The sequence below is a fragment of the Sinohyriopsis cumingii genome, chromosome 15, assembly GCF_028554795.1.
Source record: "Sinohyriopsis cumingii isolate HCF-2022 chromosome 15, ASM2855479v2, whole genome shotgun sequence".
Classification (NCBI taxonomy): Eukaryota; Metazoa; Mollusca; class Bivalvia; order Unionida; family Unionidae; genus Sinohyriopsis; species Sinohyriopsis cumingii.
Window position 1 is genome coordinate 57,696,340 of NC_142975.1, and position 26,142 is coordinate 57,722,481.

The window sequence follows — 26,142 nt, forward strand, 5'->3', positions numbered from 1 at the left end:
TATGGTATTTGTTGATTCATTCACTTTTTTTACATTTTTATCGTTTCACACTGCTTCTCTGTTTGCTTATTCTTTTGTTTGTACATTCCTTTCTTAAATTCATATAAATTAAAGTGATGATTGGTGAAATTGCCAATAAAATTAATTGGATATTCAATGCTGTGTGAGTTAAAGTAATTCTGTAAAATATTATTTGTTAGTAGAACCATAACCCACATAGTGATAAGTCAATTGATACTTTCCTTCATGAAAAAGAATTGCTGAAGAGGTTTTAAATAAACAAATATGCCCAAGGATTAGAGAATCCCAAACTGTCTCTTTTGAAGATTATTTTGCATACATTCTTTCTCTCCACAATAAGCAATGTTTATGTTGACCAACAACATAGGTTAGTCTCAAATTTTGTTTTGTCACATTCTGAAAATGAGAATTACTTTTCACAACCAAAGAATGGTACATTTTGAGAAGATAATCAGGAGTTTTTAGAAGGCCCTCCCCCTACCAAAGCATGATCAAATGCATTTTATTATATTTTGAGCAGCTAATATAACATTCGCTATATAACATTCATTGTTCCCTGTCAAGATAAATATTCTGTGGCAATTTATGGCCACTTTATGAAGTAAATTCTCCTGACAAGTAATGTTCTGTATAAAATATTTATGACATAACGCTGTCTGCACGAATCTCATATCATTACCAGATGAAATGTGCAAATTTATTTTTCAAGCATTCCTTCTTGCATTGACTTGAGGTAAAAAATAACTTATCTCAGTTTATTGAACTATATAAATGAGTTCATAAAATATTAATATTTAAAAGTGATTATTTTTTATGACAAAGGTACAGGTTTAAAAAGTTTTTTGTCAGTTGGAGAAATTCATTTCTACACACTGAAGCTGGCTGACCTCTGTTAGAGCAGTAACAGATTGTCATAAAAATATTACCAATTGGCACCAGTGGCATTACCCATATTTAGTGTTATAGAATTAAACACAAACATTTGATTCAGCTGTTGGTAATGTACTGAGTAATGAACTTATGTCAGTTTTGTCATTTATTGAGTTACACAATATCATGAAGAAAAAATAATATTTCCATTTCAGTCAGCTCATGTAATATAGATCATATGCATGCTGAACTTCATCTTGAACTTTTATCTTGAAAATGACACACAGCAAAGAAATTGTTTTAAATAGGTGTTTCTCTCTGTCTGTGTAATAAGAAACATGAATTGTTTTCGTACATAAATATAACAAAAATGGTAGCCTTGCTTCTTGAACCTATGCGTCTAGTAATGATTGTAATAAATCTACTAATGGTTGTAGTAAATCTAGTAATGATTGTAATAAATCTAGTAATGGTTGTAATAAATCTAGTAATGATTGTAATAAATCTAGCAATGGTTGTAATAAATCTAGTAATAGTTGTAATAAATCTAATAATGGAACTCCTCCAGACATTACTCCTCCAGTTGCATGTTTTATAGACCTTTTGTTTTCCTGTATTAAAGTTATCTGAAAAAGAGAACCAGTCTGTAAATCATATATTGTATTAAGACCATCTAGGTAAATAATATTGATGTGTGAATCCCATTTAAATATTAAAATTTTATAACCAGTTATGCAAATTTCTCAGAAGCAAGATCATTATTATCCACATGTACTTGAACATTGTGAATTTCAAGGTTGTTCATCATAATATTTTTGTATAATTATTTGTCTTCTACTTTCACTCTGACACTTTATATATGTCAATGTGTGTGATAGATTGTTATCATATATGTCATAAATGGTTATAATTGCATCCCTGGATATTACTGTCAATTATCTGGGGAGTCTCCCTTTCATGAGAAATGTAACTTCCTATGAAATTGCTGTCAATTATCTTGGGAGTCACCCTTTCACAAGAATTTAACAAACCTTGAAATTATTGTCAGTCATTGTAGGGTCATGATTTTATGTGAAATGTAACATCCCTTGAAATTACTGTAAATTATCTTAGGGGTTACTGTTTCATGAGAAATATATCAGAAGTTCACTCCTTGAAAAATGTAAACACATATATTTATAGAAATCTATATTTCTAGAAGAAATAGTTTAAAAATTACAAGATGTTGAAAACTGTCATTTGTGAGACAAACCATGTAATTTTGTAGCCAATTTGTGGAACATACCCTGTAATGTTGTAGCCCATTTGTACAACAGACTATGTAATGTTGTAGCCCATTTGTTGAACATACCCTGTAATGTTGTAGCCCACTTGGACAACAGACTATGTAATGTTGTAGCCCATTTGTTGAACATACCATGTAGGGTTGTTGTCCACTTGTCCAACACACTATGCAGTGTTGTAGCCCACTTGTTGAACATACCCTGTAATGTTGTAGTCCACTTGTGTAACATACCATGTAGTGTTATAGTCCACTCGTGCAACACACTATGTGATGTTGTAACCCACTTGTTGAACATACCATGCAATGGTGTATTCCACTTGTGTAACATACCCTGTAATGTTGTTGTTCTCTTGTTGGTCATACCTTGCAATGTTGTAGTCCACTTGTTGAACATACCCTGTAATGTTGTAGCCCACTTGTACAACAGACTATGTAATGTTGTAGCCCATTTGTTGAACATAGCCTGTAATGTTGTAGCCCACTTGTACAACAGACTATGTAATGTTGTAGCCCATTTGTTGAACATACCATGTAGGGTTGTTGTCCACTTGTGCAACACACTATGCAATGTTGTAGCCCACTTGTTGAATATACCCTGTAATGTTGTTGTTCTCTTGTTGGTCATACCCTGTAATGTTGTAGTCCACTTGTGGGTCATACCATGTAATGTTGTAGTTTGCTTGTGCATTATATTAATATTTTCATCAAGAACAATGCAACTAAAAAAATTGATCCGTAAAAATGACTGATAGTCTTCTTATAGGGAGAAAAATATAACTTTATTGAAAGCTATTCATTATATCTATGTTTTGTATAGATTTCAGTGCTAGCCCTAGGGAATGCCATTGATGTACCAGTGTGGGTAAAGAGACAGACTGTGGATCTAAAGATCTGTATGTTTGACAGGCTGTACCAGGACACCATAGTAGTCAACAACAGGTATGTAACCACTTTCTCAAGACATTTTGGTGTCACAGCCATGGACAGTTTCATCAGACTGTCAAGGTCAAGGAATTTGCAGTATGGTAGGATTCTACTACCACACCTTTTCAGATCAGGATTTATAGCTTTCCACTTTCTCTGATGTACAGCATTCCACAGCATAGTCTTAAAATATTTTAGAAATTACCACAAACCAAGATATTTCTGTATTCATTAATTTGTTGTTTACTTCATTGTTTGGAATCATTGTTAGTTTGTGTGTATATATAGGTTATGTGTACATGGAAGAAACCATTTCATTTCATTAAAATATCCTAAATATTTTTAATAACCATAAACTTTTATTGAGTTACAGAAATGAGCAATAATATGTAAAGTATCAAACATAGTTTTAGACATCGGTACAGGTGTTTTTTTAAAAATGAAATTTTAAGTTTTTGCATTATAGTAAAATGCACTAAGATGCCTGTATGTAATATGTAATTGAGTCAGACATTAATTGCATGTATGTAATATGCAATTGAGTCAGACATCCATTGATTGTATGTAATATGTAATTGAGTCAGACATCCATTGCATGTATGTAATATGAGTCAGACATTAATTGCATGTATGTAATATGCAATTGAGTCAGACATCCATTGCATGTATGTAATATGTAATTGAGTCAGACATCCATTGCATGTATGTAATATGTAATTGAGTCAGACATCCATTGCATGTATGTAATATGTAATTGAGTCAGACATCCATTGCATGTATGTAATATGTAATTGAGTCAGACATTCATTGCATGTTTGTAGTATCAAATTGAGTCAGACATTCATTGCATGTATGTAATATGTAATTGTGTCAGACATCCATTGCATGTATGTAATATGTAATTGTGTCAGACATCCATTGCATGTATGTAATATGTAATTGAGTCAGACATTCATTGCATGTATGTAATATGTAATTGTGTCAGACATCCATTACATGTATGTAGTATGTGCTTGAGTCAGACATCCATTGCATGTATGTAGTATGTAATTGAGTCAGACATCCATTGCATGTATGTAATATGTAATTGTGTCAGACATCCATTGCATGTATGTAATATGTAATTGAGTCAGACATTCATTGCATGTATGTAATATGTAATTGTGTCAGACATCCATTACATGTATGTAGTATGTGCTTGAGTCAGACATCCATTGCATGTATGTAGTATGTAATTGAGTCAGACATCCATTGCATGTATGTAGTATGTAATTGAGTCAGACATCCATTGCATGTATGTAATATGTAATTGTGTCAGACATCCATTGCATGTATGTAATATGTAATTGAGTCAGACATTCATTGCATGTATGTAATATGTAATTGTGTCAGACATCCATTACATATATGTAGTATGTGCTTGAGTCAGACATCCATTGCATGTATGTAGTATGTAATTGAGTCAGACATCCATTGCATGTATGTAATATGTAATTGTGTCAGACATCCATTGCATGTATGTAATATGTAATTGAGTCAGACATTCATTGCATGTATGTAATATGTAATTGTGTCAGACATCCATTGCATGTATGTAGTATGTGCTTGAGTCAGACATCCATTGCATGTATGTAGTATGTAATTGAGTCAGACATCCATTGCATGTATGTAATATGAAATTGTGTCAGACATCCATTGCATGTATGTAATATGTAATTGAGTCAGACATCCATTGCATGTATGTAATATGTAATTGTGTCAGACATCCATTGCATGTATGTAAGATGTAATTGAGTCAGACATCCATTGCATGTATGTAGTATGTAATTGAGTCAGACATCCATTGCATGTATGTAAGATGTAATTGAGTCAGACATTCATTGCATGTATGTAATATGTAATTGAGTCAGACATCCATTGCATGTATGTAATATGTAATTGTGTCAGACATCCACTGCATGTATGTAAGATGTAATAGAGTCAGACATCCATTGCAAGTATGTAGTATGTACTTGAGTCAGACATCCATTGCATGTATGTAGTATGTAATTGTGTCAGACATCTATTGCATGTATGTAGTATGTGCTTGAGTCAGACATCCATTGCATGTATGTAGTATGTAATTGAGTCAGACATCCATTGCATGTATGTAATATGAAATTATGTCAGACATCCATTGCATGTATGTAATATGTAATTGAGTCAGACATCCATTGCATGTATGTAAGATGTAATTGAGTCAGACATCCATTGCATGTATGTAGTATGTAATTGAGTCAGACATCCATTGCATGTAAGATGTAATTGAGTCAGACATTCATTGCTTGTATGTAGTATGTAATTGAGTCAGACATTCATTGCATGTATGTAATATGTAATTGAGTCAGACATCCATTGCATGTATGTAATATGTAATTGAGTCAGACATCCATTGCATGTATGTAGTACGTAATTGAGTCAGACATCCATTGCATGTATGTAAGATGTAATTGAGTCAGACATCCATTGCAAGTATGTAGTATGTACTTGAGTCAGACATCCATTGCATGTATGTAGTATGTAATTGAATCAGACGTCCATTGCATGTATGTAGTATGTAACTGAGACATCCATTGCATGCATGTGGTTTGTAATATGTACAATACATTGGAGACAAAGTGTATATAAAATGACTAGACCTGAGGAAAAAATTGACATTGTGTGTGATTGTGGAACTTGATTTATGGCTTGTTCCCAATGCTGTATTATAGAGACTTAGTCGTTCAATTCTATTTATCACAAAGATCAACAAATATCACCGATGGCCAAGGACTTAGTCACTTTATGGTTTACTATGAAAAATCAAAACTGATGAAACTAGTGGAATGTGGAGCAATTGGTTGAGATATATACTTCCACTATCTTGCATCTTACCCATGTTGTATGATGGAGATGAGTCTTCTGAAAAAGGTTTGGGTAAATTGATTGGTTAACATGTCTTTGATGATGAGCATAATATGTACTAAGTTTCACCATGATCTACTAAAATCTGCAAGGGTAGTGGAGGGCAAAACTCTTTCAAAAATCATGTGAGCACAAAGATTTGTCAATATGTGCATCTTTTTGATGATCATAATAAATCGACAACTTTGCAGTGATCCACAGAAATTCCAAAACAAGGTACATTGCAAGATTTTGTGTCACACTGCATTGAGCTGTAGGATGGAAAAGGGAAATAACTCTAAGAACAAAAGCACAAGAGCACAGTGATTTGTTTATGTGTACATCTTCAGATAATGACCATAACATTTCACAAGTTTCATGGCAATCCAATGAACAGCGTAAAACTACTTCACAATATTTTGACATTTCTTTGCATTCAGCTCCAAGTCAGATAGGGGCAATAACTCTTATAAAGATTGCTGGAGCAAAGTCATTTTTCATTTTGTGAATCTTCAAATGATGATTGTAATATTTTCCAAATTTCTTGGTAATCCATGAAATTTGTGGGTCTAGTTGTGCTGTTGAGATAACGTGTCATGCAAAAGGCCATACAGATGGACAGACATGATCCTTACATATCCCTGTTTCTGTCAGCATAATGAAGTACAATGATTCTTTTTGTATGAATATTTTATTGTTACTCATAAAATAAAAGTAAATATTGCGCTATGTTGCTAATACTAATATGCACGAAAAAAATATATTTAACAGGGCCACCACAGCATTACGGCTCAAGTTTGAAGTGTGTAAAGAGTTGAAGAATCATCTGGAACTGCTCCCTAAAACAGGATACATTCAGGCTCAGTCCCAGTTCTCTGCCCAGCTCAAGTTTCTTCCAAGGTAATAGAAAACACTTTGTAAAACATGAATAATCACAGCAATCTACTTGCCAACAGATTCTTATACCAGTCTATGTATTTTTAAAATATGATTCCAATGTTATTTCATTAGATAATTCATTGCAGTTTGAGATGCAATAAATCCACATATCCACTGTAACTGAGGTGGCATTTTACTATCATATAACACATTCATTCCATATAGCTGAAATAACATTGTACTATAATTACTATAATATAACAAATTCCATGTAGCTGAAATGGCATTTTACTGTTACATATCTCATGTAACTATCTGATATGGCATTATACTATTATACAACAAATCCCATAAATAAGCAAGCAAATGTAGACCCCTATTTAAATGTAAATTGTATGAACAGGAAAACCTGTTTTTATTTACAGTCTTGCTTATTTTGACATGAAATTTATGAAAATATAAATATAATACATAATAAGCAATGGGATTCGACACCGTTAGTGAACTCATTTAAGAAATTTCATGTAAAATGGACACTTGTTTCAAAATCCTTTTAACATAATTGATATTAAGAAATCTTTTGTTACTGATTGAAGTGAACAATTCTTGAATCTCAGATGTACATTTTGAAAATTGTATTTATATAACTGACAGCTAGGAATATGTAGAAGGAGTTTGTGATCTTGGGGACAAAATATTTGCAAAAATGTAAGGGGTTCATCTAATTTAAAAAAATGAAATAGGATATGAATGGTTGAGCTTCCTAAACAATGATCTTCAATATTTCCTACTGATTTTAAACTTTTACTCCGGAACACCTAATGTATTTTGGAGAGAAGTATCCTTGCCAAAAATGTCACACTCACTGCACCTTATTTAATTATATATGTAGTGATCATTAATAAAATATTTCCATTGCAGGCATAGTTTGTTTGAGGAGGCTGGGAACTATTTTGACAAAGACACTGGAGTTCTGGAGGCTCCACTGATCATACGTGTGGCTGATCAGGTATTATACTATAACATTTGGGTACCATTGTAGTGGGGGTATCATACTATAACATTTGGGTACCATTGTAGTGGGGGTATTATACTATAACATTTGGGTACCATTGTAGTGGGGGTATCATACTATAACATTTGGGTACCATTGTAGTGGGGGTATCATACTATAACATTTGGGTACCATTGTAGTGGGGGTATCATGCTATAACATTTGGGTACCATTGTAGTGGGGGTATTATACTATAACATTTGGGTACCATTGTAGTGGGGGTATCATACTATAACATTTGGGTACCATTGTAGTGGGGGTATCATACTATAACATTTGGGTACCATTGTAGTGGAGGTATTATACTATAACATTTGGGTACCATTGTAGTGGGGGTATCATGCTATAACATTTGGGTACCATTGTAGTGGGGGTATCATACTATAACATTTGGGTACCATTGTAGTGGGGGTATCATGCTATAACATTTGGGTACCATTGTAGTGGGGGTATCATACTATAACATTTGGGTACCATTGTAGTGGGGGTATCATACTATAACATTTGGGTACCATTGTAGTGGAGGTATTATACTATAACATTTGGGTACCATTGTAGTGGGGGTATTATACTATAACATTTGGGTACCATTGTAGTGGGGGTATCATACTATAACATTTGGGTACCATTGTAGTGGGGGTATCATACTATAACATTTGGGTACCATTGTAGTGGAGGTATTATACTATAACATTTGGGTACCATTGTAGTGGGGGTATCATGCTATAACATTTGGGTACCATTGTAGTGGGGGTATCATACTATAACATTTGGGTACCATTGTAGTGGAGGTATTATACTATAACATTTGGGTACCATTGTAGTGGAGGTATTATACTATAACATTTGGGTACCATTGTAGTGGGGGTATCATACTATAACATTTGGGTACCATTGTAGTGGGGGTATCATACTATAACATTTGGGTACCATTGTAGTGGGGGTATCATACTATAACATTTGGGTACCATTGTAGTGGGGGTATCATACTATAACATTTGGGTACCATTGTAGTGGGGGTATCATGCTATAACATTTGGGTACCATTGTAGTGGGGGTATTATACTATAACATTTGGGTACCATTGTAGTGGGGGTATCATGCTATAACATTTGGGTACCATTGTAGTGGGGGTATTATACTATAACATTTGGGTACCATTGTAGTGGGGGTATCATACTATAACATTTGGGTACCATTGTAGTGGGGGTATCATACTATAACATTTGGGTACCATTGTAGTGGGGGTATCATACTATAACATTTGGGTACCATTGTAGTGGGGGTATCATACTATAACATTTGGGTACCATTGTAGTGGGGGTATCATACTATAACATTTGGGTACCATTGTAGTGGGGGTATCATACTATAACATTTGGGTACCATTGTAGTGGGGGTATCATACTATAACATTTGGGTACCATTGTAGTGGAGGTATTATACTATAACATTTGGGTACCATTGTAGTGGGGGTATCATACTATAACATTTGGGTACCATTGTAGTGGGGGTATCATGCTATAACATTTGGGTACCATTGTAGTGGGGGTATCATGCTATAACATTTGGGTACCATTGTAGTGGGGGTATCATGCTATAACATTTGGGTACCATTGTAGTGGAGGTATTATACTATAACATTTGGGTACCATTGTAGTGGGGGTATCATACTATAACATTTGAGTACCATTGTAGTGGGGGTATCATACTATAACATTTGGGTACCATTGTAGTGGGGGTATCATGCTATAACATTTGGGTACCATTGTAGTGGGGGTATCATGCTATAACAGTTGGGTACCATTTTAGTGGGGGTATCATGCTATAACATTTGGGTACCATTGTAGTGGAGGTATCAAAATAATGAAAATAATGGAGAATATTTATTTTATGTATGTGTTAATTTTCTTGTTCAGATTTATTAAATAGCTTTTGATCTAATAGAATGTATTGTATACTGAAAAGAGATTATTGACAGTAATTGTAACAGAATTAAACATGATGCTGCATCTTCTGCTAGTTGTAATCAATGATGCAAGTGGTATTAACCAGCCGCTATGGGGCTTTAAGAATTTGGCAGTGTAAAGGGGGGGGGGTGCCTGCTTAAAGGAGGTAAAATAAAATTGAAATTGACTGTTGGGAAAGCCAGACACTCACTTGATATGAGATGCAGTTGTTTTGGGGAGATGACTATCAATCGGAGATAAGCCATTTGCTCCTATCTATTTCACACATTTTTACTGGTGTTAGCGCACCTTGCCGTAAGGTCATTTAAGCTTATGATGTAGTCCACTGCTTGTCATGTGTCATCCATTGTCCATGCATCGTTTTTGTGCTATTTACATTTTTAAAATCTACTGGATCAATTTCAGACATACTTGACCCTGAGCATCCTGGTATGAAGACGTTTCAGATTTGCATAAATGATGCTGATCTGCCATCAAATATGGCCACCATTTAGAAAACCTTTAAACGGCTTTTTGAAAACCATAGAACAGAATTTTACTGAGTTTGACAGAAAGCATCTGGGCATGAAGATCTTTCAGATTTCGTACAGATGGTGCAAATTTGCCATTAAATATGGCCATCTATGCTAAAAGTGAAAAAAACATTTAATTAACTTTTTTTTCAAAACTGCTTAACAGAATTATTAAGATTTGACATAAAGCATCCTTTTGGGAAAATCATTCAAGTATATAGAACAGATACAGCTTCCAATAGTAAAACTACACAAACATTCAGATAACTTCTCTAAAATAATGAAAAAAAGACAATTTGAAAGAGAGCCTTCAGCTTTAGGAATTATAAAATTTGTACAAATGTTGCTGGTCTATCATCAAATATGGCTGCTGTTATTAAATATGGGCAGTCCTGAAATATTTTTCAGATATATAACATGGCAAGTGATTTTAAAAATTATCATATGCCCTGATTCAGAATCCCCTTGCCCCATAGAGATTTATTTCTTTACTATTATTTTTATTCCCATCTGATCCTCTCCAGAATATTAATGATTGGTTCCATGTACTTGTGATATTGTTCTTCAGAATGAACCCTCATCCTCATTCACATTCCACTGTAGAGGAGTCACAACATGATTTCCAACATTTGACAATTTCTGCATGTTCAGATGTGGAATTCTGTATAAGTATGTCATACACCACTGCTGTTGTGATTTTTGACTGTGTTTTTGCAGCATTGCCTTCAGGTCAGCATATAGTCTGTGTGTTTCATCATGATATATAGGGAAGAATATTTTGGGGTCTTGGAATTGTTTCCCTTTCTTAATGATGCAAAAGTCTCCAATTTTCTTGATTAAAGTTGAAAACAGAAATGGTTTTGTTTTATATAAATGAGTAAAACAGCAGCCTCAGGTTTCATAATAAGTTCATGTCATATTGTGGTTGTGTAATAATTACTGACAACACTCCCTTCTTACCATATAAGTAGAATCCATGGGCACCAACTCTTTGAACTAAATGGATTAAAAAATATAGTCTAATTATTTAATTGTGTTGAAGACTTTTGTAAACCCACTAATCATCAAGCTTAGCTTAATTTTCAAACAATCATTTAGGTACTGCTTGAAATATTTAATTATAAAAGAAAATTAATAAAATACTTTTTTTAAACTGCATTATTTTTGGTGCAGTCAAGGTTTCTTGCAGGTGATTTAATTAAATAATACTTCTGTTTACAAACCTGATAGCCAACTTACTTAAAATATGGAAGAGGTTCAGTCAAAATTTAGAAGGCATCAATTTCTTTGAGATCTGATTGAAAAACTTACAATCAACTTCTTTTCAAAAACTGCTGAACAGAATTGTACCAAATTTGCCTGAAAGCAAGCTGGTGTAAGGTCTTTTACAAATGATATCAAACTGTGTACTAAATTTGCCTGAAAGCAAGCTGGTGTAAGCTCTTTTAGGCTTTTACAAATGATATCAAACTGTGTACTAAATTTGCCTGAAAGCAAGCTGGTGTAAGCTCTTTTAGGCTTTTACAAATGATATCAAACTGTGTACCAGCTTTGCTTGAAAGCAAGCTGGTGTAGGGTCTTTTTGGCTTTTACAAATGATATCAAACTGTGTACTAAATTTGCCTGAAAGCAAGCTGGTGTAAGCTCTTTTAGGCTTTTACAAATGATATCAAACTGTGTACTAAATTTGCCTGAAAGCAAGCTGGTGTAGGGTCTTTTAGGCTTTTACAAATGATATCAAACTGTGTACTAAATTTGCCTGAAAGCAAGCTGGTGTAAGCTCTTTTAGGCTTTTACAAATGATATCAAACTGTGTACCAGCTTTGCTTGAAAGCAAGCTGGTGTAGGGTCTTTTTGGCTTTTACAAATGATATCAAACTGTGTACTAAATTTGCCTGAAAGCAAGCTGGTGTAAGCTCTTTTAGGCTTTTACAAATGATATCAAACTGTGTACTAAATTTGCCTGAAAGCAAGCTGGTGTAAGTTCTTTTAGACTTTTACAAATGATATCAAACTGTGTACTAAATTTGCTTGAAAGCAAGCTGGTGTAAGCTCTTTTAGGCTTTTACAAATGATATCAAACTGTGTACTAAATTTGCCTGAAAGCAAGCTGGTGTAAGCTCTTTTAGGCTTTTACAAATGATATCAAACTGTGTACCAACTTTGCTTGAAAGCAAGCTGGTGTAGGGTCTTTTAGGCTTTTACAAATGATATCAAACTGTGTACTAAATTTGCCTGAAAGCAAGCTGGTGTAAGCTCTTTTAGGCTTTTACAAATGATATCAAACTGTGTACAACTTTTGTCTGAAAGCAAGCTGGTGTAGGGTCTTTTAGGCTTTTACAAATGATATCAAACTGTGTACCAACTTTTGTCTGAAAGCAAGCTGGTGTAGGGTCTTTTAGGCTTTTACAAATGATATCAAACTGTGTACAACTTTTGTCTGAAAGCACGCTCGTGTAGGGTCTTTTAGGTTTTTACAAATGATATCAAACTGTGTACAACTTTTGTCTGAAAGCAAGCTGGTGTAGGGTCTTTTAGGTTTTTACAAATGATATCAAACTGTGTACAACTTTTGTCTGAAAGCAAGCTGGTGTAGGGTCTTTTAGGCTTTTACAAATGATATCAAACTGTGTACTAAATTTGCCTGAAAGCAAGCTGGTGTAAGCTCTTTTAGGCTTTTACAAATGATATCAAACTGTACCAATGTTTGTCTGAAAGCAAGCTGGTGTAAGGTCTTTTAGGCTTTTATAAATTGTATCAAACTGCCATCAGTTATGACCACCAATGCTAAAAATAGTAAAATCTTAAAAATACTTTTTTTTAAAAACAACACTAAGCAAATTTGACCAAATTTGACAGAAGCATCCTAGTATAGTCTTTATTTTTGAACAAGTAATGCTGATCTAAGTAAAATATTCCCACCATTTCTTAAAATAAAAAACTTTTAAACCAATTGTTTTCACAAATTGACCCACAAAATTTGATCAGATTTTGATGGAAATTTCTCTCAAACAAAGGCCTTTCATTTGATGGAAATTTCTTGCAAACAATCGCCTTTCATTTTGATGGAAATTTCTTGCTAACAAAGGCCCTTCATTTTAATGGAAATTCCTTGCTAACAAAGGCCTTACATTTGGATGGAAATTTCTTGCAAACAGAGGCCTTTCATTTTGATGGAAATTTCTTGCAAACAAAGGCCTTTCATTTTGATGACAATTTCTTGCAAACAAAGGCCTTTCAGATTTCTACAGATGCTGCCGATCTGCCATAAAATATGGTTGCCATTACTGAAAATAGAAAAGAACCTTCAAACAGCTTCTAAAAATGTAATAACATTTTAGAATTTGACCAAATTTGACAGAAAGCACTGAGACAATTAGGGCTTTTCATTTGTAGAAATAATGCCAATCTGCCATTAAATATGGTCACTGTTACTATAAATAGAAAGACCTTTATATGACATCTCAAAAACTGCTGAACTGACTACTGTCTAAATGTGACAAAAACATCTGACTAGAAAATCTAGTAAGTTTGTTCAGATGATTCAGATTGACTATCCAGCTAACCACATGGCTAAAAACAAAGACAAAACCAAAATAACTTCATCCTCTAAAATACTGCTCAACAGAACTTGATATAAAACATCATGGATTTAATGTTTTACACAAATAATGGTGGTCCTAAATTCAATATGGTCATTATTTCCAAGAACAGAAAGCCTTTAGATGACTTCAGAATTGCCCGAATTTCTTACAAGTCATGCTGGCATAAGGCCTTTCAAGTCTGCACTAATGATAGTGGTCTGCCTTCCAGTATGGCTGCCATTACCAAACAATACTGTTATATCTCAGAAAGAATCATATACCTCAGATTCAGTAGGCATCCTCCCTTAAATTTGGCTTTAGGTAGATGTCATTCAGGTGACTGATCTCAGGCCCATTGTTTATCTCCACACTTTTCCAAGACAAAGTGGGTATTTTATGATCTTGCCATCCAAATATGTATGTTTCTGTGCATATATAATGTCACACAACTGCTTTAATACAGTGAATATAACTGGGAGTGACCTGTAAATGTACACAGTGCCTCTAGAACTGAAAAATATCATGTGAGGTTAAAGGTTAGGGAACACTTTTGCATTTATGTATTTTTGTGCATGTGTTGGATATTTGACTTGGTGGTGGTGGTGCTGGCCTGAGCATATTTAAGTTTTGGCCCACCATTTATAATTTTTTCATAGATTCTCATTTGTTTATACCCCACTACTGATTTCAAACACAAAAATCATTAATATTAAGAAAACAAATGCACAGAACTTGGTCACTTCCTTTATTGATTTATAATTTCTAACCTGACTCTTACCTGGGTGGCCCTAACATTCTCCTTGTCTGCATGTTTCATACTTAATAGAGTTTCCACACTAACATAGCACCATATTGTGTGCACTATGGCCAAGTCTATTTTCTACAGACAGTAGAGTGACCTAGTTCATCCTATTCGGCAACTTCCAGATAATTCCGTAAATTACAATAACATTGAGAGTTGAGAGTTATATCCCATTGCACTCATGTACATAGAAATTACACTGCTTGTTAAATCCATGTGAGACTGCTTTGGTGGTCTAGTGGTTAGAGAGTCCGCCTCGGATGCAGGAGGTCATGGGTTTGATTCCTAGCCGAGTCATACCAAAGACTTATAATAATGGTACTAACAGCTGCCTTGCTTGGCACTCAGCATTAAGAGCATTAGTGTTAGGACTGGTCGGCCTGGTGTCAGGATAATGTGACTGGGTGGGACATCATGTTACATGTCTGCGGCATGATGCCTCAGTGCTAGCAATCACTTTAAACTGTCACACTGCAGACATCGTAGCAATATGACTGAAACATTGTTAAACCTATGTTAAAAATCCAAATGACACACACACACAAATCCATGTGATAGGCAAATTTGTTATTGTCATTCTTTTCTTTTGCTTGATTCAACATTATAAAAATCATTGTAAAAATTTACCTTCTATGTATTGGATTTTTTAATTGGTTTTAATGGCACTTTTAACTTATTATTGCCTATATCATTCCAAGGAAGTCAAAGCTAAGTACTTTTTCCAATGACACCCTGAAAGTTAGGGATTGAATGGGAATTCTAACTGTATTCAAAGAAGAAGTATTTTCTTTTCAGACTGCCCCAGTACCTTTCACAGTGCAGGCTGTAGTGACGAACTCAGACATGGAGTTTGATGTGAAGGAGATTGACTTTGGTTGTTGTACTATCTATGAGTCAGTCAGGACAACAATTAAGCTGAGCAACAAGTCCATTCTACCACAAGAATTTGGATTTGTAGGCCTTCCTGAGGTAAAAATTCTTTATGGAGTTTTCTTTTAGTATAATGTTCATATCATTATTGAACGCTTATTTCAAATATAACTTATCAGGGGCTTTTAAATTTTTTGCATGTAGTAAACTTTATATCAGTTACTTGGATTTTTAAACTTTGTTTTGATTTTTAATGTTTATATAAAAAAATACGTTATTTCAAAATTGAACATTTATATACATTATCAAAGATCCTGAAATCCCTGTATTTGCCAGACATATCTGGGAGGAACCTGATACTGATAGTGGGAGTTATCAAATATCGTTATATCATTGTAAGGTAGTCGAGCTGACCCTTTGAGACCGGGCAGGGTTTTAAAGAAACAATAAACACGTTCGTGGATGACAAATGACAATATATTAAACACTGAAACTAATGATATGAAAATAACACAGAAAAGCATATAAAATGAATATAAAACACATACGAAATATACTTTGACTACTATGTCACATTCATGTAGTCAAAAAGTTCTAGAAACTCCATGTAAACTTCATGTACACAAATATCTCTAGCAAACGTTCATATAAACAAATACTTGTTGCAAACCCATATAATCAACTACTGGTTGCAAACATTTATGTAGTCAGACACTACTGTCATAATTCACATGTAGTCAAACCACTACTTGTTATTGTTCTTTTACTTGTAGTCAATACACTACTTGTTATTGTACTTTACTTGTAGTCAATACACTACTTGTTATTGTGCTTTACTTGTAGTCAAAACACTACTTGTTATTGTCCTTTACTTGTAGTCAAAACACTACTTGTTATTGTGCTTTACTTGTAGTCAAAACACTACTTGATTGGAAAATACACGTTGACACGGCCTTCTCTCTGGCACGGTCACTTTCCCCTCCGCACTTGTACCCGTATGCTGGCACTGAATTGGTGGGTTGTACTAGTAATGGTACACCAGACGTCATGGTATTCACAAGCCCATCCGGCTGCTCATAACCGGCGAGCTGAATATGGAAAATAAACACACCTTTCCAATAGTCTAATTTAATTGGGATGGGTTTTGTTGCAACTACTTTAAGAATATATGATAGGCACGAAATATGACATAGGAATGCTATGCAATAAAAACAAATATACGTAATGCTATGACATTAATACATACATAATATGTTTTCGAAATTAGTCGTGATAGCGACTAGATGAAATTGACTCGCTACCACATTGCCTAGGTTATATCTTAATAAACTGAATTGCAAATACGATAAACAATGTGACCACATAATACAACAATGAACGTGCTTTTACGAAACTGAATAATTATTGTAAATAATAAAAAGAGTTGACTAAAAAAACATTTGACTCACCCAACTGTTTGGCTTTAACGAAATTACAATGGCACCTGCCCGACAGCTGAATATGTTTAAGAGCTTCCCTCTATATTTGCTGTGCCCTTCAATTTCTCTACCCGATATATATATAGTAGTGTGCAATAATACATTATTTCACACATGCTGCACGAGCAATAAAAGCGTCACGTGATACGACGAAAAATTACATTTACAGAAATATTACAGCGCGTGAAACAAGACAACCTGATTTAAATGAAAAGTATGGAAGACTAAATGAGCCATATCGGGCATTTTGTAACAATCATCATGTGTGATTTGTTTATCCATTAATCTATTAATTATAAACACCTTGTTAAGCTAATTTCAAAGGTCAGTAGGTAAAGTTTATGGATCAGACAATCAGTAGAGGTGCTGCCAACTAGATTGGTCATTATATTTTCTATTTGTTTAAACACTCCATAGCTACATGAAAGTTAATCACCTAGACTTTAAAAAAAAGTCTTACCTTACATCCATTGTCTGACCTGTGAAATTAGCAAATGGTTGTTTGACAGTTTATATACATGTGTGTGTGTGTGTACCTCCATCCATGTGGGTTTGAGTCACAGGCTTTGTCAGTGTGGGTATGTGTGAAAGCTGCCAGTATCTTCATGAGAGTTGCTGATTGCATGGTAAGTTAGAACAGACATCATAAACTTTACAATTTGAAAGCAATATTTTCACAGTAATAACACAATATTTGATAAAAAGATCAACAAATGAAAATGTCAGGAAATGAGTACTGGACACTTTAACAGTGGAAAATGTATACCAGTCAAAGAAGTATTGTCAAATAAAATTCTTTGTTTGATTTACTTTTGAACTCATTGTCATTGTGATCATTATAAATGTGACATGCCCTCTTTAACACATATGTGAAAAAGTCAGTTGATTGCCATAGCAATGCTTGTAGCCATAGAAATCCTTGTGGGCACTTCTATGTAAACCCAGTTAAGTTCTTACTCTGTGGCTAAGCTGTATTTGTTTTGTCAACTGTCAGAAACTGAATTGCCCTTTGGCATGATAAATTTGTGCAGTCATTAACAATAATTTGTCAATTGCAGTACATGAAAAGTCCCAACATCACAGTGTCATGAATATGTTTGGTCAGCCTCATTTTTTGTTTTATTTACACATTGTTGACTACTCCTCAGTTGTTTTTTTTGACTTGTAAGTGACTTGTTCCTAAAATTTGCAGTGGCGCAGTTGAAGATATACTTACAGCTTTTAGGAAACCACAAAAAATTGTTTTTATCTCTTTTTCTTTTCAATTGTTTGTCTTCAATTTGGATGTAGTATTCTGGGACCATGCAACTGTTTTTTGTAACTACAAACAATATAGGTTTGTTCACAGCCATGTGCTGTGAACCAGGAGACAGCTAAAGCTGCTATCTCAAGGAAATGACTGATGCAAGCATATTGATAGCTTTGGCTCTAGCAGTTTATGATTGTGATTCATTGGTGTTTGCTTGCAATGGATACAGACATTATGACTTTTAAAAGGGATGCAAAACCTTAAACTTTGCTAATGCACAAATTTGTGAGTACTGCACGTTAACTTGATTTTATTTCTTCAAATCAGATATCCATAAATATTAAAGATACATCGGATGAATATTTGTGCTGGACAATGGAGATTATATTCTTATGTATTAATGGAAGTTGTAAGCACCCCACTCTTTCTGTCCCCAAAACTATTACTCAAAATTTGATCCTCCCTGGATGTCTCACGTCCTACCCTATGCCACAATTGATGTTTATTGAACCCATTTTTAACAAGTTACTGAGGGTGAGGTGTGCTTCCAAGGATGTGCATACACAACTTGAAATAGTGATATAATATTGAGTAAAATCACACCTTGGAATAGTGATATAATATTGAGTAAAATCACACCTTGGAATAGTGATATAATATTGAGTAAAATCACACCTTGGAATAGTGATATAATATTGAGTAAAATCACACCTTGAAATAGTGATATAATATTGAGTAAAATCACACCTTGGAATAGTGATATAATATTGAGTAAAATCACACCTTGGAATAGTGATATAATATTGAGTAAAATCACACCTTGAAATAGTGATATAATATTGAGTAAAATCACACCTTGGAATAGTGATATAATATTGAGTAAAATCACACCTTGGATGAGAATATGCCACAAGTTGAAAGTTGGAACCATCTGTAATCATTTATCCCCAAATGATATAGTGAACAAGTTCAACATTTTTACAACCTGTGAGCCTTCTTTTCTGTGATAATTTCTCTCTCTTCTCCCAAATTCATCTACAATGTTTCTTACAAAATTGAATGCCAGATTAATATTATTGCAATGGCAAATGCCTGAGATGTTTCATTTGTTGACATTATCGACGATACCTTGTGAAGTCAATGTGCCGGACATAATAGGACTGATTTTTTACCTCCGTCTATTATCATTCCTGTTTATTTTTTAGTTGGATCTGTATTAAATGATACTTTTCTAACCTACACAATGACTTTCTTTGGTGACCTTTAAAATCTTAACATGGCTACTGCCACAGAATGGAGAGTTGTATTGGCATGGGCTCTCATTAAAACACTATAATAATATGTGGTAGGTACTGAATGAAAATGGTGTTTATCTGACTGCCAACATGGTGTTCATTAAAGCTATTGTATCACTGCTCCTTTTGAAAGAATGATGGCATTAACATGTTTTGGTATTTTTTTTAAATGCAACACCTCTTGCAATATGATATTGGTCTTAACTGTCAATATAAATGTCAACATGTCCACAATATTGTGAACAAGTTTGAAAACAAGAACTACCTGACCTTGGGGTCAAGTCAAAGGTCAGTATTTGCATTATTGTACTTCAGTGAGCTTATAAACACAGTGAATTTTGATTGTATTCTAGTAAATAAGTTGATTTCAAGGTCAAAAGTATTGACATTAATTTTATTTGATAAAGACATGAGGTCAGTTTGATGCACATACCACCCATTTGTCATCACCCAATTCATTTTCTTGCCCCCCCCGATGATGCACTCACCATCCATTTGTTATGCCCCAATTCATTTTCATACCCCCTCTCTACCAGTGTCTAGCATGAGGTATGTTGTTTATCCAACTGTGTGTCCATATGTCTGCATTTATGAACCCATTCAATCTGTTTTAAGCACTCACACAAAAATTATTCATCTAAGTGTCAAGGAATGTGATACATTTCATCATGGTCATAAATAGATGACCTGATTTGATTCTAAGGTCATCAGCAGCAGCTTTTTCATTTTATTGCATTTTTAACAAAAATGTTTTTGGACTTTTCTGACAAAATCCTTTACAGTTAAACCAACTGCACTTTAGAGACACAAATGATTCGGTAGGCATATTTGATACTCATTTGTTGATGACCTGATTAGATTTTCGGACCATTACATCAATGATTCAGATTTTCAAATAGATTTTTGAATATTTAGTCTTAGAATGTTTAGATAAAATCTTTTTTAGTATGGTTAAGCAAAAAATACTCATAATAGACCCCAAAATTAAATTTTGCAAACATTTGTAGATAACTTTGTTAGATTTTCATATGTTGCAGTTTTTCAAATGTTCTACAAGCAAAGCTTTCCCACCATTTAGTATTCTCAGTACTTTGATCTCATGCCTCAGAATCTCGCTTTTGTGAAACTTTTGCTGCATAATTTCAGTTAAGTGTGACATTTGATATAATGTGTGATTTCTTTGTGGTATATTTTATAATTTTATTTTTGAGCATATTTTTTCTGTAAGTATTTATCTGAAAGTCATATTCTTCAAATGTGAACAGTCTTTATTTATCATCCAATTATATTATTATTATTATTATTATTATTATTATTATTATTATCAACAGTATGTTGAAGTTCAACCAAATGATGGATTTGGCACATTACTTCCCCTTGAGACAATCGAACTGGAGGTTATATTCAGTCCAAAGAAATCCAAAGAGTACGACTTTGAACTCAACTGTAAATCTCTGATTAACAGGTAGACTATATTTCAAATGTACCTTTCATAACTTACTGAGTATGTTTATTTCAAGCTAGCTAGTTCATTGATTCTGTCTGGTTTAAATATGGTTTATAGGATACATTCATTTTTAGCTAGTTCATGCATTCTGTAAATCCTCAAAATGGGGTTTTTACTCCCAGAATAATGATAAAATCTTGCCAAGTGATGGCTCCATTCCTACTCAGCAATTCAACATAAATGGCCGAATGGTTGCACATGTCGAAAGTTGAAGATCAGTGAATCATGGATCATCTAGATTAAATATGGTTTTGTAGGATACATTCATTTCAATTTCATGGATTCTGTCTGGATTAAATATGGTTTTATAGGATACATTCATTTCAATTTCATGGATTCTGTCTAGATTAAATATGGTTTTATAGGATACATTCATTTCAATTTCATGGATTCTGTCTGGATTAAATATGGTTTTATAGGATACATTCATTTCAATTTCATGGATTCTGTCTAGATTAAATATGGTTTTATAGGATACATTTATTTCTATTTCATGGATTCTGTCTGGATTAAATATGGTTTTATAGGATACATTCATTTTAATTTCATGGATTCTGTCTGGATTAAATATGGTTTTATAGGATACATTCATTTTAATTTCATGGATTCTGTCTGGATTAAATATGGTTTTATAGGATACATTCATTTCAGTTTCATGGATTCTGTCTGGATTAAATATGGTTTTATAGGATACATTCATTTCAAGTTCATGGATTCTGTCTGAATTAAAGAGAGAATATTTGCTTGAAATGACTAATTAACAGAAATATTACACTGAGTGAGTGAAAAACTCAGGAGTGGTGAAGCAAATTTAAGTTTTTCACCACTTAGATGAAATATATCCATTATTTCCTCATAACAAGCAAATTTTTTTAAAATTAACACTCACACATATTGGCTAGCAATATGCATAACATATAAGTAGTGGATTTTTTATTAGACCCCACATGATGTCAGTGGTTTACCATTTATATCCTGCTCTGTTTTATGAATATTCACACAGAATTCTATATTAGATCCCACATTATGTCAATGGTTTACCATTTATATCCTGCTCTGTTTTATGAATATTCACACAGAAAATATAAACAGTAACAAATTTCCTTACAAAGTCAATAGTGAAAGATCACATGAAGACAAAAAAGAATTTGCGTTTTGTTGGATTTGAACTCTGTTCATCTTCAACAGGTAGCAGCCATCCTTACTGCTTGACTATGCAAGCGTCTAAGAAAAACTTCAGATTACTTGGTCATAATGTTATCAGTGTCTATTGACAGAGAGTGAGAAATATGATATTGTTTCATTCCAGTGAATTATCAAGATTATTTCCAGTAATTCATGTTCTGACATAAAATATATACGGTTTTATGGGTCAGCATAATTAATGGAGCGTTGATGAAATGTATGTTTTCAATCACAATTCTGTAGCTTCTAAAACACAAGACACTTAATGCAGAGTCGTGAAATACTGATCCTAATATGAAAATATTAGTAATTTAATATACTTTTTTCCTGTCTAGTTGGCAGTCCAGAAATAACTTTATATGTGCTGTTGAATTCATTTTTAAAATGGAGAGTTTCCATTGCTGCAGAGCACTAGAAGAATTTAAAAACTTTACTTTAGGAGTCTTCTCATCATGGTCAAGGTTGATGGGTCAATATATCAAGTTTCCCATCAACTTTTCGCTCTGCTACATAACTTTGAAGTCACTTTAAGTGTTTGACCTTGGTAAAATTATATATCATCATTAGAAACTTTGTCACATACCACATTGGGGGTCACATCTTCAAGGCCAAAGTCACATTTCAGTATTTCAACTCTTTAATCAATTATTGTTTCTGCACTATATCTTTAAGCCATTTGAGATTAGCAAATGAAACTTGGTATATTGATGTATCATGATTATCAGACATGCTGCATGCGTACCTCATCTTCAGGGTTAAGATAATGCGGCAAAAGTTTTTTTAATACTTTTTCATCACAATTACCTTGCCCTGGTAGGCAGGGAACTAATATTTAATTCTTTGCTAAACTTTGAAAGTTTTCTTAAAATATGTTAAACAATTTTAATTCTGAAAAGTTTATAGTTAATACTAGCAATTGTAAATTGAAATTGAAACAGAACTTATTAGGAACATGGGTTCCGGTTTTATATATATTTCAACCAGTGTGATATTTTTACTGTCTGTCAAGTAAATGGTAGATTTATTATATTATGTAAACAAAGATAGTTATTAAGATTTATTATTATGATGTTTTTGGCAAAAAGAGGTCTTGTTTTTAGGTATACATGACTTAGGTATACAGGTCTTGTTTTAAGGTATACAAGTCTTAGGTATACAGGTCTTGTTTTAGGTGTATAGGTCTTAGGTGTACAGGTCTTGTTTTTAGGTATGCAGGTCTTAGGTATACAGATCTTGTTGTTAGGTATACAGGTCTTGTTTTTAGCTATACAAGTCTTAGACCAGAAGAGTTTATGTGATGGCTTGTTGTCTGTTTTCAGTCAATCACTAACAAGTTTTTTGTGGTCACTTCTCCTATACTACTTGTCATAATGTTGTGGACATTGATCCCACTAAATGAAAATGCTGCTTCCAGTATAGATGCCACAGTGGTCATCTTGAAAATTGCCCCTTTTATACCTGTGATGATATATCTGCTTTCTGTATTTCTGTATTCAGGGAGTTTAAAATCCAGTGTAAAGGCACAGGTGTCCATCCTCCTTTAGAACTGTCTCACCAGGTGATCCACTTTGCAGCCACTTCTTTATATGATGTGTCTACAGCATCATTGCATGTTGTCAATTCCCACACCAGCACGAATGAGTTCACCCACCCTGTACCAAGAATTGGAAAAGGTTTGTGACCAAGCATTTTTTGTCTGTGAAGCATATTTATGACAACATTATTGTTTTCAAACAGCAATAATGTCATTGTTTTGTGATCAGAAATCTTTAGATTCTGTGTTATTACTGTTAACATCCTTTTCCATATTTCACTGTGCAATTGCCAATGTGATTATGAGAATCTATTATGTGTGTTGGCAGGGGATAGGGAAATTACATCCATGTGCCAGACACTGTTTGCAGTTACTAGACAAAATTCTGGAATTTTCCTTATCTTTCCCACATCAGTACGTTAAACGGGTTATTTTTCTCTTATTTCTCACAAGGTAATAGCTATGGATATAGCTTTAGAAATACAGCATACAGAGTACAGTGGAATCTCTTTTGAAAGACCACCCTTTCTGCCAAAACTTAATGGTCTCTGAAGACAGGTGGTCTCTCGTGACATGTCATAACACTATATAATCAATAAATCTATGTATGAAGAATGTGGTCTCTCAAGACAGGTGGTCCTTCATTGCAGTGGTCTCTCAATACAGGTTTTAATTATTTAGAAAAGAATGTTTTTCATAAGAAGGTCCATGCAAAATATCATTTACCCCATACCAAGAATATTTAAACAAGATTTAATGTTTAAAGGTTGGCAGAATTTGTCTTTTTAGTTCTGAAAATGCAAGACACATAATAGTTTTTCATGCAATAATAAGCATTCTGACATCATTTACAGTGCCACTGGGTGGGCTTTTATTAGATAGGTGTGACCCATGTACCTTTCTTACCTGGGCAAATAAAATATATAGGAATGAGAGAAATTCTGTTGTGTGAAACTCTTGTTTCTTAATTCACCTGTAATAGCAGATAGTAACACTGTATATTTTGTCAGACATCATCCTTTACTGAATGATGTGTAACAGGCTCAGTTTTTGTGATTACTACTAAACAAATACAAGTAGGTCACAGTGATATCTTTTCAAAGTCAAGTAATTACATTTGGATTTTGGATCATGCACCAAGAGAATAGGCATGACTTGGCATTCCTCGGACTTCTTGTTCTGTTTTCTGTGATTAAGAGACTTTTATATCACTGACAATCATTTTGAAATGGGGTCTTGTATTATTCATATCTTGAGATTGTCTGTAGATTTTAATATGCAGTAAGCATACCAGAAAGTAATTTGTTTTTTGTTTTGCTAATACTTCTAGTTAAAAATGAGCAAAAAACTAATTAATTTGTTAATAATTATTCCTATGTCCAAGAGAGATATATTGAATAAAATATTTATGATATATTACGGACAGTTACAGTATATAAACATTTCTGTTTAAATTTTGACAAGTTTTGTCATTTATAAAAATGGATAATACTGACTTTTGATGAGGCTGATATAAAGATTTATCAACTCTAGAAAAACTTTTTCACCAAGATGAGTGGCCCAAAATAGAATTTTGATATGCTTGCTATAAGATAGGGTGTATCATGTTGTAGGCTAATATTGACATTTGCTGAGGCTGATATTAGGATATATAACTCTAGAAAAACATTTTCACCTTGATGAGAGGCCTGAAATAGAATTTTGATTTGCTGGCATCATGTTATGTTTTCCTGACAGATATCTGTTCCCTATTTCATTTCTGCACAGTAACTCAATTTCTCCTCTGTCTCTCATTACCAAATTTTGTAAGTAGCTAGCATCTGGGGCAAGAAAGAAACATATTCATTTTTGGCTCAAAATTTCAAAAATCAACAACACAGGGACTGAAAGAACTTAATTCCACACAAGAACTTGAGTTTTGTATTTGTTACCTTGAACAAACTTTGTAACTGGAATTACTTTTGCGATAAGAAAAACACCTTTTGATTTTGAAATAATAGGTAAATATCATTGATTCTTGGAATCAAAATTTTTTCTGTTAAATTACTTGAGTTTTTTATCACCTGCTTTGACCAAACTGTGTGAATGGGTTGCATTTGAGGCAAGGAAACACCTATCATCAAAAGGTCAAAAGTCAAGGTCACAGGTGCTGAAAGATGATTTCCATAAAACTACCTCTGTAACATGTGCCTTGATGAAAC

General features: G+C 33.6%; 1 protein-coding gene across 4 annotated transcripts in view; it reads left to right on the top strand.

Annotated features, from left to right (window-relative positions):
• LOC149781860 (cilia- and flagella-associated protein 74-like) overlaps positions 1 to 26,142 on the top strand; it is a 193,628-nt gene that overhangs the window by 65,306 nt on the left and 102,180 nt on the right. For all 4 annotated transcript variants that reach the window (XM_089936056.1, XM_089936057.1, XM_089936059.1 and 1 more), the window contains exons 23-28: positions 2,994 to 3,115; positions 6,794 to 6,922; positions 7,823 to 7,910; positions 15,619 to 15,792; positions 21,047 to 21,180; positions 23,905 to 24,080. In XM_089936056.1, coding sequence (XP_089792182.1) covers positions 2,994 to 3,115; positions 6,794 to 6,922; positions 7,823 to 7,910; positions 15,619 to 15,792; positions 21,047 to 21,180; positions 23,905 to 24,080 — 823 coding nt within the window. The remainder of the gene's footprint in view (positions 1 to 2,993; positions 3,116 to 6,793; positions 6,923 to 7,822; positions 7,911 to 15,618; positions 15,793 to 21,046; positions 21,181 to 23,904; positions 24,081 to 26,142) is intronic.